General features: G+C 41.7%; 1 protein-coding gene across 2 annotated transcripts; it reads right to left on the reverse strand.

The window, feature by feature from the left end:
- Positions 1-4,751: 4,751 nt before the first annotated feature.
- LOC127764992 (uncharacterized) lies at positions 4,752-11,709 on the reverse strand. Of its 2 annotated transcripts, none has more exons than XM_052289773.1 (10): positions 11,517-11,709; positions 10,431-10,516; positions 9,973-10,067; positions 9,506-9,883; positions 9,241-9,405; positions 8,948-9,065; positions 6,520-6,744; positions 6,285-6,403; positions 5,972-6,089; positions 4,752-5,173 (listed from the first exon to the last, which is right to left on the reverse strand). In XM_052289773.1, exons 1-9 carry the CDS (start codon positions 11,553-11,555, stop codon positions 6,001-6,003), a joined length of 1,314 nt encoding a protein of 437 aa, XP_052145733.1. In that variant the 5' UTR covers positions 11,556-11,709; the 3' UTR covers positions 4,752-5,173; positions 5,972-6,000. The 2 variants fall into 2 exon arrangements, with proteins under 2 accessions (XP_052145733.1, XP_052145734.1); XM_052289774.1 differs by having other exon boundaries at positions 4,757-5,173; positions 8,948-9,062.
- Positions 11,710-12,866: the final 1,157 nt, after the last annotated feature.

Here is a 12,866-nt window from a genome sequence, read left to right on the forward strand (position 1 = left end):
GGATGCTGTTCTTTGCGTACAACTTGAACGGAGTCGAGCAAATCGCATGGATCGGAGAAGACGCTTTCATGCGGCACGATGTGTATACAATCATCTTGGCTGCATGCATTAAAATATAGGATGGCTAGTGCGTGGTGGTCGTCAGGCATATGCACAAGCTGCATGTTACAGTGCTGAGATTAATGCATAGGAGGCTAGATGCAAGCAGGTGCATAATTTGTGTATGAGCGTGGTGCGGTAGGCTATTTGCTGAGAGGAAGTTGGTCGTGAGGGAAACGCAACAGAGGTCTAGGCGGACACGCTGGCTGAGTTGTATCTATTTCTGTGGCCATTAGAGTCAAGTTGTTCAATCGGATTGCATAAGTCCATCAGAGTCAGACTCGGTTGTTTGGAATTCAGTTTGACTGGGACTTTCTTGGGCAATGGTAAAAGCTGGCTTGGGAAGATTCATTATGGCACAAAATTGGCAGAAATCGGCGCAAAATAGTGACTTTGCGAGAAGGCTCCTTGGGAACTCTGTAGAGATAGTCTCACGGTGACGAGGTTGCTCAGCAAGGTGGCGAGGTATGGCTCAGGAACAAGGAGTACGCGAGAGTGTTGGCCGGACCGAACCAGAAGCAGGACGGAGGTAGACTGGCCGTGTAGCAGATTGGTTGGACCGGTGCGGCAGTGGCAAACGGGTGGTTTGCTATGCGAGAAGTTCCGGGCAACAGCGGGTCAAATATCGTTGAAGGGGTCGACGATACTGTTTGGCAGTACAGGATATATCCAGGATATGCGGGTTGGCATGATGGGGATATATGGAAATCTGCCTCACTGAAGAGGAAGAGGGAAGACTATCTTGGTAATTCTTTGGATGATTCAAAGCAATGGTAATTTTCTCAAACTATCATGGAGCTCAAACTATCATGGAGCTCAGTCTACGGATGCGGGAAAGCGTGGATGTTGGATTTATTAGCTCGGTTCATAAGACGACAAGGAAGAAAGGGTTCAGCTCTTCAAGTCTGGTGAGTTTGATTTATTTATTTGGTGATGACGTGGGTTATCTGGCCATGGATTAGATCGAATCAAATCAAAGACGGAAGATGGAGGTGAACATGGTCTTCGAGGAGTTTATGATGTGTCCGCTAAGGAAGAATCCAATTTCGCTTGGCAAGACGACTGAGATGATAAGAGAGAAGGTGGAGCACTGTTGCAGGTGGAATCAAGAGGAAGAAATTATGGGGATAGCGGAGTCTCTTGAAGATGGTGGGTCTGGCGTAGACTCGTCGAGCGGCTTGCGGTGAAGCTGCAAAGAAGACAACCCAAGTCTGGAGGACAGATGGATCGGCATGGTGATTCTACTACTTCTAGGTGGCGTATATTCGTCAAGGTGGAGTTTGTTAGAATAGGTGTCGAATATACTAGTCATATTTGGTTACAGTTGGACTTGGAGTTGTAATAGGTGTTAGAGGTAGAGTTAGAGTCGGACTCTATAACCCGGCATCTCTCTTAAATAGAGAGGGGGCACCACAATGTAACCATGGCGACTACAATGTAGCATAGACACGCAGGGAGATTATGGCGGCGTGGCCATGGACTCGTAGTGGCTAGGAGCTATATTGGTTGGGGAGGAGCGCCCATAATCAGAGCCCTGGGGATGTAGGCTTCGGCTGAACCTCGTTAACAAATATCGTGTGTTCCTGTGTCATCATCTGGCGTGTCTTGGGTGATCAATGATTGAAGCGATCAGGAAGGTTAGTCGTCGTTCCGCTATATCGACTAGCTTTTATAACACTCCCTCCACGGCTACTCTTGTTTATTGTGACAATGTCAGCGCAGTTTACCTCTCCACCAATCCCGTGCAGCATCAACGGACCAAGCATGTTGAGATCGATCTTCACTTTGTTCGTGATCGTGTTGCCGCCGGAGCTGTGCGAGTTCTTCACGTGCCCACAACATTACAATTTGCTGATATCTTCACCAAGGGACTGCCTACGACTGTGTTCTCAGAATCTCGGTCCAGTCTCAACGTCCGTCAGGCCGACGCTGTGACTGCAGGGGGGTGTTAGCGTATCTTATCTATTTGGCATGTATTTCATGTTTCCCTTTTAGCCACACCTTCAGATATCTCTCCCGGTTTTGTTTCTATAAATCGGTTGAGTAGATTCAGGAAGGTTGTGTGCCTATATGTACTCCGCATCGGTATCATTACGATTATCGTGTTGAGTCCTATCGTCTCACATCTCTCACATCCGCATCGCAGTGTATGCCCGTTTCACCCTCTGAATCGGAATCTCTCTCACCCAGTCACCACACACGCGGGCCGGCGGGCGCACGCAGGAGTTTCGATTCGAAGATGGCGGTGCCGGTCGACGTCGCGGATGCTGGAGGCGGCGGCGGCGGCAGCGGCGGAGGAAGAGGAGGAGGAGGAGGAGGAGGTGATAGACTCGACGGAGATTAGATCGCGCGGAAGCTGGCCGACGTACTTGCGGGGATGCGCACACGAGCGGCGACGGTCCTTGCTAAAAGCGCGACGCTCGCCGAGGCCGCCGCGCTGCTCCGCCTCCGCGAGGACATCGACGCCACCGACACCCTGCGTTTACCGTCGCCCGTGACCCAGATTACCGCGACACCCGGCCGCCCTCGCCGCGGCTGCGACGAAGCTGCTTATTGTCGCCCGCGCGTTTCTCCGGAGCGCCGGTGCTAGTCCCGGGGGCGGTCGGTGAAGCCACGGAGCTCGTCATCAGCGGGTACGATACGAGATCCCGTCGCGGGTCGCCGGGCCACTCCAGAACGCTTGGGCCGAGCTCCGCAGGCAGCAGGCTGCCCGAGGACCAGGAGAACGTCGACTTCATCTTCATCGAGTGCATCCGCGACCTCGGCATCGGCATGCCATCCAACCGGGCGAGGGGACGTGGCTTGGTGCGGACTGGAGCGCCGCTGCGCCACGGCCACGTGGAGCGCGCGAGGGAGGCTTGGGAGATCGAGGAGATCGTGCGCGCCGCCGTCGCAGACATGGACGCGGCGCTGGAGGCCATTCGGTTCGGCAGATACGCCACGCCGTCTGTCTCGCCACCGAGGAGAAGATCGTGCGCCGTGCGCGACGCCATTGACGACGCCGCTCCTCCGTGAGTGACGCGCGAGCGCGAGATCCGGGCATCCAGCCTTTTGATCGATGATCCTACAACACAGCGCATCGATGATCCTTCTGACACTCTCTTCTCTGCCCTGTTCTCGGTTTCTATTAATTCTGCAGGCCGGTTTTTGCTTGGGCGTTTATTTATTTTTTACTCGTCTTTCTGACAGCGATTGATCCGAGTTTTTAGTTTGTATTTAGACCGATGGTGATACTTTTGCAAAGTGGATTTTCTTAGATGTTGTTTTGTCATGATCTAGTACCTGAACTACATTGAGCTTGGTTTGGTTGAGCTCAGTGTACTAGTCTGGAATTTTTGTCAGGTATTGGAACAGGATGAATTCACATTTGTCTCTGCTTTCTCCAGCTTTAATTTCTCCATGCTGCTTTTGTTCTGAATATACATCTGCATCATCTGGTGATAGTTGTTGCCTTGTATATTTAGTTTGCTGAATGCTGCTACTGACTGGTAGTCATGGTATTCTTACTCTACTCCGTGGAACAGATCGTAGATAGTACTCCCTCCGTTAGTGTTATAAGGTATTTTAGTTTTGGTCAAAGTCAAACTATTTTAAATTTGGCTAAGTTTATAGATAAATATAGTAATATTTATAATATTAAATTAGTTTCATCAAATCAATAATTAAATATATTTTATAATAAATTTGTCTTGGGTTAAAAATGTTGCTACAATTTTCTACAAACTTCATCTAACTTAAAACAATTTGACTTTGAAAGTCAAAACATTCTATAACCTGAAATGGAGGGAATATAAGACAATAGACCAAGTTTTGATTTTATTAAGTCAAACTTGTATAAAAGTTCTCAATAAGTTTATAAAAAAAATAGCAACTCTTACGATACTACTAAATTAGTCCAATTAAATATAGCATTGAACATATTTTTTTAATAGCATGTTTATCTGGTGTCAAAAATATTGACATGTTTTTCTATAAACCTAATCTAAAGTTTGTCTTACAAAACATCAAAGTACTCTTGTAGTAATTATCGGGGGCCAGATATCAGTGACTTCACGTGACAAGGCACCAAGGCACCAAGCAGAGCAGTCGCAAGTTCGCAACACGCGAGAGGGAGACGGAGCGCGCGCTGGGGAGCAGCAAGCAAGCGAACGACCATCCCATCCCTGTCGAGCTTGGCTTAGGTGACGGATGCAACGCTATCTGCTGGACTAGCATGACTTACAGGATTACTAATGCTAGTTGGATTCGATGCTATCACAGCTTTTCCATCCCCGTCGTGCCCAGCAAAATGTCAATCAAAATAACCTGTTCTTTATTCCTATCTTCCCAATTTCTATCCTATTGTTTTTCTATCCTATTGTTTTTCATACACACGTTTATCAAACTGCTAAATGATTTTTTTTTTAGAAAAAAAATCCATAGGAATGTTGCTTTAGAAAATCATATTGATTAATTTTCAAGTTTTCTTTGCTAATGCTTAATTAATCCTGTGCTAATTCACTGTTCTGTTTTATACGCTTGAAGGATTAGTTCCCAATTCTATAACTAACACAGCTGTGAACAAATTCTTTGTATGAAAGTATGTTTATTGACATGCAATGCTATGTACGAAAGTATGGCATTCTGCAATTTCAGTAAAGGGCCAAACACAGCTGTGAACAAATTCAAGCATAACTATTTTTTTTCTTTTTGCACTAATGCGTGCTTAAATCACTAAACAGAACTCTACATGAGCCAAAAAAAAAAAAGGATATATAGCGATATGCTTTTTTAGATGGGTTTGCTACCTGCAAATTTCAGTATCCATTATGTCATTTTATTTGTATATAAAAGTACTAGGGCTGATCTGTTCTACAATATAACAAACAGTGCATAGTTGGTTGTAATTCCAACAATCTGTGAGACTAACATGCAGTTTTACAGATCGGTGGTTCAATTTCTGAACCAAACAACGATTATTTATTGTCCTATAAGCCGGAATCCTCCCAAATCATCAATTCAAGATTCCTCCCTTCAGCCATGTGATCAAATAGATCAAACGCGTCCTCTCAGTTATCCATGGAGTCAGCCACACCTACATAAGATGAGCATGATCAAACAAACTGACAGAAATTTGAAGAAAAGATGCCAATATGTTCCAATGACCAAAGTTATAACTTATACAGAATACCGCATCTTGTCTTCCACATATCAATAAAGCTTCCACTGTCTAAAATTTGGAATAAACTACCACATACTATCTCACAAATTCATCGCATCAAATTACTCAAATTCAAATTGTTGGCAAAACGAGGACATATTGTTTGGTCTCTCATTGTCCACCCTTGATTGGCTTGATTTTGGTTTTGCGTTATGTGAACAAGGATTTCCTTGCTGTTTCTTTAAAAAATGAAGGATACTAAGGAGGAACTCAGCATCAAATTAATAGAAAATAAATAGGCACCCAAGTGAATCCAGTAGGACTTGATGGTGGGGATGTACACCCACATACCCCAAGTGAGCGTAGGTTCATTCAATAAGAATGAATGATACTAAGGAGGATCTTAGTATCACATAAATAAAGAAAATAGGCACCTCACTTCCTATTTTCCTTGCTGTTGATACCCTGGCAACGATTCCCCCTTACCCAGCAGTAAAACTAGGCAAAGCTAGCCAAAGATATACCTTAGAGTAGAGTAGTAGTTCTCAAAATATCAATGGGAATATTCTACACGCGCTTTAACTTAGGAGACATATAAATCTAAAGAGTTAACTGTGATGAATGAAACTTTTCAGAGAAAATAATAGCGAAACCAAGAAAAAGAGAGAAAAAGCTATTAACACAACATTAAGTAAATCAATCGCATGAATCATATTGTACAGACACATATACCTTTCACTATGCCCAAGGAAAGCAAGAGGTCATGCAGAAATGGAACCAAATGGCATAGACTTATGCCTCCTCTTGGGATCCACAAAGACACCCCATAAGTAGCTCTCTCCATCAATCCCTGTTACCATGGTAGAAATTAAAACCTCGCTATCAGTCTGTAATTACATTTTATCTTTTTAAACCAAAATATATTATTTTTGCAGACTCACAATAAAAGTTAGTTGAGCACAAAAGTATGAGAAATTAATTACAAGGATGAATTATTTTGTTTTGTTGTAGAGGTAGAAATCATAATAGAGGGTAAAAAACTAACACTGGGAATCAGGTGGAAGCACTTCTGAGGAATATATCAGCAACTTTATATTGTTGATATATGCCCTCATAACAAAATTGCAGCTCGTCTCCATGACATGAGATTGACTCTTTCCATTCCTAAAAATATGAGAAATAAATGCATCAACATTCATATATGTATTGACAAGAAAGGAAGAACATGAAACAGCATATAAACACCAAGTATTTGTCAATGGAACCAGTATAAACCCTACCGGTCAAGTTCAGTGGAGAAGAAGAACAAGCCAATGTCTTCATAAACTGGTGGATTTATCTCAAAAGATTTTGGCCATTCATCCATTCGAGGCAATATATCCAACTCTATTATACTAGGCATGCTCTTGATGACATTGAGAACTTTAGACGACACTTTTGATGGGCAGTAAGCTTTAAAATCAGCAGGATTACAGTTTGATCCATTGGAGACAAGAAAGCATCCCCTAAGAGCACAAGAAAATCAGAAACTTTCACTCTATTATGTATAATTAAATCATCTCTAGTAAAGTAAATTCATTATATGAGGTAAAATTCCTATGCAAAAGAAATAGCAGTTAAACAAATGAAATCAATGCTGCACAAGGTAATAAGAGATGAAAAACATTTAAAGTACCTAAATTATAAAAACCTAAGACAGAGGATAACATAGTAAGATAAGCTCTTACTGAAACAATCAACTTGACACAGTGATTAATTGTAAGTTACACCCATGTAACATAAATCATCCATTATATTCAAGGACCTAGATGTTTAACATGGTAGCATGCCACCTCGTAGAGTAAAAAGTCACACTGACTACTAAATGGGCATTAGTGTTTTTTTGTCTTCAGGCAGCTAGCCTAGAAGGAAATAGTGAATATAAAATGACTACTGAATTATGCGATATTGTCATTTATCCAATTTTGTTTGTGATCCTTAAGTTCTGACATGAATATAGTCTCCTTTTTTCTTTCCTGAACAAGCAGTAGAGAAAACACAGGGAAGGGAAAAGGAACCCCAGCCCTAAACTCAAACCAGTCTTACAATTACAAAAGCCTCAGAACAACCCCCTTACTCGGTAGGGACTAGCGGCCTACTGAGCAAATCCCGGAGCTTAGAAGCTCCAACCAAGCACAAAAGGGCACTTTCATTTGCTACTGCTTGTACTACAGACATCACACTAGGACTTATGCCATCAAACACACTACCATTCCTATGCTCCCAGATCTCCAAAGCCACAAGTATAACAAATGAATTGAAATCTTTCTTTAAGTCCTTTTCAACATCTCTCACTACCCTGAACCACCAGCTAAAGAAGCGATTTGCGTCTTGGCTCAGCACAATGGAAGAAGACAGTCCGAACCTTTGAAGGATCAATGACCGAACTTGCCGGGTGTAAACACACAGAATCAATGACTTATAGACGCATTACTGATACTTGTTTTTCTTTACCTTATGGGATTACGGGAGCTATTGTCTCCGTGTTTCTTTTACTTTTGAGAAGATTACAAATGCCAATTTGGAAAGAATGGTCAGTTGACAATATTTCAACCATACAATATTCCTGCTTACTCATACAATGATATGTAGTTAATTACACTCCTGAATAGCTGATAAATTTTCAATTTACCCAAAACTAACATCAACAACCAATAACCTTGAAATTGTAGGTCTTACTTCAAAAGAGGTAGTGGTGCACCTCTCAAACAAATGGAGTGAGAAACGAAGGAGTGTTCATCTGCATGGGCATGTTTCACATGCTCATGCCTAGAGAAAATAAGAGATAGGCTTGCATAAAAAAAAGGTGCAATATAACTCAATTTTGTTACAGCATTAAGGGGTACAGAGTGAAAATATTACCCTAATTACACCCTTGATTTCCTTTGTAAACTTTCATCGTGAAATTACAATGAAAATGGTCATTTATTGTGCAACTATGAATGAAACTGTACATTATGTCCAATAGATCAATAACTAATTCTGACATATTTTTGAATTATGTGGGTCATGTGGATCTTTTGCCAATCTTACAGCAAAGAATAAATCAGTCCCATTGGGGTATAGCTAGCTGAACCGAGGCTGTTCATTTGTTATCTTAGGTATAAACATATATCAAAGTTGACCATGCAGATGCGATTTTTAGTTCCAGAAAAAAGAAAACCATTGTGAATCTTACTCTGAAAATGGTGAATACAGACCTACCATACATATATGGTATATATACATAAGAAAAGAAACTACACAGACAGTAGCATGCAACCACATAAAACACTCATACTATTCAATTATTATATTTCAAAAGGTATAACTCCACATCTGCAATTTGGTGAGGAAAGAAATTGCTGTAGTAAACTGTTTAATTTCTCGTCAATGTCAACTTGATACATGCTAAATACTACCAATAGTAGATGCAGATCTGCGGCAGACCTGCAGTCCAGTAATGACTGAATGTGCGCGTAACGTAGGTCATCAGAGTAACAGTCAATGAAAATGGAATCACTGGCTCTACATGTGCACCTATGCAAAGTTTTGTAAAGCGGTAGGGTAGTAAGTGAGTGACCACACTATGGGAACCACAACAGAAGCTCAGTTCACATTTTAACCAGAACAAAGGTAAAGATTGCTGAAATAAAATAATTACAAACAAATATAGCATGTTTTACTCACGTCCAACAAATTTCTGGTGGAGGTTGTCTTGCATATTCCACACTTGAATTAATGACCACCAGCATGCCTATATCATTGTCTGGACTCATTTCAGATCCACGTCCAATATCAGTACCTACTAGAGCAGGACAATAGACCATAATAAATAAATAACACATGAAAACTTGGTTTGAGATTTGAACAAAAATATATTAAGTTCAGAATTATGGTTTGAACTGCTAACAAAAAGAATATACTGTATAAAAAATTGTAATGTTAATCCATCAAGAAAATGCTTTTTATATGTGTAATACCTGTAACATTGGATCCACTCTTTTCTCTAGGATCATCCCGACTCTGGGGGTTCATTGTTACTTTATCTGCACTAACTACCTTCTTTTCCCTCTGCTCATTTTGAACCTGAAAGTCAATTTTTCCTCTAATTGCTCTGCTTCTATGACATGGACGAAGCATCTCACCTGTTTTCCATTGATTACGTTTTCTTCTAAATGTCATTTTCTGGTTGATGCAATAGCTTAATATTTCATAGATAAAGAAAAACTAGGTATATCAATATACCTGATTGTGCTTTCTGTTTCATGTTTATACCAGCAATCTCTGTCTGGTTCTGACTTGCACCATCACCTCGTTTCAGAAAAGGCCCTTGAGTGTCACTCCTACAGGGGGACTGCTGCCCATTTGGAAATTTGCGATGGAACTGGCTATACGCACGATTGTCACTCCTACTAGATGACTGTTTCGCATTTGGAGGAGATGCAGGACGGACATGACTATTTGTACGTCGCACATGAAAATTTGACCTACAATTTGGTGGTCTCTCATTATTATTCAATAATGACGCCTCTTCATAAGAAATGTATTTCACTTTGGCATTTTCAAACTTGTTTGGAATTTTCAGGCTATCTTGATGGACTCTATTCCTGATAGTTTGCCCACCTTCACATGAGCAGACAAGAATTATGATCTGCACTATTAACTCAAAAAATGAGATGGTTTGTATTATTTAAATGAGAAAAAAATATTACCTTGACTAGGAGTTTGGTCCCAATTGGACTTGTTTTGGCACTCACAACAACACCATTCATCAGGAACATCATATGTCACCACTGGGAAGCAATAACTTCAAAAGCAGATGGAAAATCTTTCAGTGATTTGAATATATGTTTAACAACCAACTGCAGGAGCTTCCCTAAATAACTTTAAAAGCTAATGGATAAAGACATGTTTTTTATGTTGGGTAAAAAAAATAAAAATGGTACATTCAGGACCAGCTATAAAATGTCCGTGTCACTTGCTCTATTAAAATAACCATACAAATTTCATATCAGATATTTCTGTTTCCATTATGGGTCAGTTTTCTCTCCAAGCATGCTGACAAATAAACATGCTAGCAATGAATTGGTACATAGGTGTATATAGGCAGATGTCTATGTACAAGTCAATAAAGAGGAAAATTAGACAGTGTAGGAAAAGAAAGGATTACCAATGTTGATAGACATTGCACCGAATACATTTTGCCATTCTATCTTGGTCATGACCACTGCCACATATCCCACAAACCATTTCATTCTGCAGTGTAAACAAAAATGTCATGTATGTCGCTACATATATTTTTGTTTTCACTTTTGCAATGTTACGGTCTTGTGGAGATATAAAACTGTAAATGTGAAATAAACATACACAAAAAAATTAAAAAAAATGGGATAAATATAAAAACACAACTCAATAAGCAAATAAAACAATTGACTTTGCCGTAGTAAATTAAATCCATAGAGCAAATAGCACAGCGTAAGTATAGTTTCAAGAAAGCGCCAGTATCTCTGTGGTCATGAAACGTAAAGCATTGGGGCGCAAACAAAAAAAAAACAAATGATAAAACAAAGCTGAACAACCTGTTTTTTTTTTCAAAACTTGTAAGTAACTAAAGCTACTAAACTCCGAAAGACTACTCTGCATGTCCACAAAAGAAATGGACGATAAATGGATCATCCAGAAACTGAAAATGTTGGAAGATTGAATGCACAAACAGAAGTTCATTTCACCCATATACCATGTTACCAAGAAAAAAAAGAGGCTTCTTTTGAGGTCATCCTAAGTTGACTTGAAGTGAAGAGGGACTTTTTAGGGAGATGCCGAAATAGATGGCCATGGTTGAGCGTGTTTCTAAGCTAATGGAGGACAAGATGCAAAATCACCTTATAAATTACAATTTGTCACAGCAACAAAGATCGCACCTCATGCCAAAATGCAAAAGTGCCAACATGTGCAGCTAAATATGCAAGTGCCAAAATGTTTGGAAGCGCTAAAAGGAGTCGTAAGCTGTGCACTAAATGCTACAACTGCCAAGTTCCCATTGTTCTTCTGCTGGCTCACCAGCGGCGGATCTAACATGGGACAATGGGGGTTCAGTTGAACCCCCCAAACCTTCTTGGGAACCATCAAACTGTTACTAGCATTAAGGCTAAGGCAAATTTGTAGAACAAGAAGCTAGGGCAAACGCAAATTAAAGAAAAAGTGCGTGGGTAGAGAAAGAGAGAGAGAGAGAGATGGGAAAGAGGATGTGCGTAACGGATGCGGCGGAAGCAGCAGGACGAGCGACGGCGACCATGCTCGCGCGATGGATGGTGATCGGCGGTGGCGGCGGTGGCGGAGGATGTGGTCACTAGGATGGATGGCGCGGAAGCAGCAGCCAAAAGCAGCAAGAAGGAGGAAGCCCTACTCGCTACTCGCGGGATGGATGGGGATCGGCGGAGGCGGGCAAGGGCAAAACTCACGCACGATAGAGTCAAAATGGCAGAGGGTAAATTAGTAATTTCGCCTACCCCTTCTGCTCCCATTTTCCCAAGAATGATGAACGTTTGAGACGGTGGATTTTTATTTTACTTCTTCTCTAGGGTTGAGATGGTGAATAAATAATTGGTATGTTTGGACACCGTTGGATTAGGTATGGCTCACCAAATGGAACGTGCTGTGTTGGCCCCACGTGCTGAGTCTAGAGCCCATGTACGATCCAGTGAGATGTCAGGTCATGTTGTGTTGGTCTAGCACGATTAGGTTGTGGGCTGTGTGGAGGCCAGTTAACCCAAATTTGATATATACCAAGAAAAAAAATTACAAATATAGTAGCGAGGTTCTCCGCTCACCGGTAGCACATTCATCTTCCTCCTCATCAAGCATTGTTTTGGCCCTTCACTTCCTACTTCCTTTGCCCCGAGTTAGTGAGCCCACAGTGACCGCCATGCTTAGTGGTTGTGCTCACGAATGGGATTGGCCACACAACGACGTTACTGTGTAGGCCTACGTCGACGAGCATCCTCCATCACTTCCTCTACCCTGAGGCACTGGCTTCCTCGATTTTCAGTTCTCCTTTCCTCCTGGCTCCTACTCGGATGGCAGTTGCTCGATTGGCGATTGTTCGTCTGTCATCGGTCGCCATCCGGTCTCACAGGCCAAGCTATGTGCTTTTCGTGGACCATATCGTGCTGGCTTACTACATGCAATTGTTGTGCTGGCACGCCGGGTCGGGTAGCAACCCAAGCATCACGTGGCTAGACAGGTCGTGCCAGCACGACCCTCAGCTAAACAGACCGTGTTGTTCCTGAGCTGTGAACCACACGTGCTTGCCCGGGCGGACAAGAAGAATCCAACCCATTTGACAACCTATATGAGGATTTGGCAAACTCATAGTCATTCTTATGTTTCTACGGATGAGATCAATTAAGACACCTCTTTCACACCAAATTAATTTGATTAGAGTTGAATTAAAGGTGAACTATTTTTTAAAGATGTTCCCTTCCTCAATAGTGATTACACTCACACCAACACTAAACAAATAACACACTCTTTTCCAAAAATAACATGCAAACAGAACTTTCAGATCGACCTTTTCTATATTTGCCAATAAATGATGAGCTACAAA

The sequence above is a fragment of the Oryza glaberrima genome, chromosome 3 (genome assembly GCF_000147395.1).
Source record: "Oryza glaberrima chromosome 3, OglaRS2, whole genome shotgun sequence".
In the NCBI taxonomy this organism is placed as follows: Eukaryota; Viridiplantae; Streptophyta; class Magnoliopsida; order Poales; family Poaceae; genus Oryza; species Oryza glaberrima.

Coding starts and splice junctions, on each gene's coding strand:
- LOC127764992 (XM_052289773.1), bottom strand. CDS start 11,555: ATGGTCGCCGTCGCTCGTCCTGCTGCTTCCGCCGCATCC. Junction 10,517..11,516: donor CTGCTGCTTCCGCCGCATCC/GTTACGCACATC, acceptor TTTACACTGCAG/AATGAAATGGTTTGTGGGAT. Junction 9,066..9,240: donor GAGTGGATCCAATGTTACAG/GTATTACACATA, acceptor GTCCTGCTCTAG/TAGGTACTGATATTGGACGT.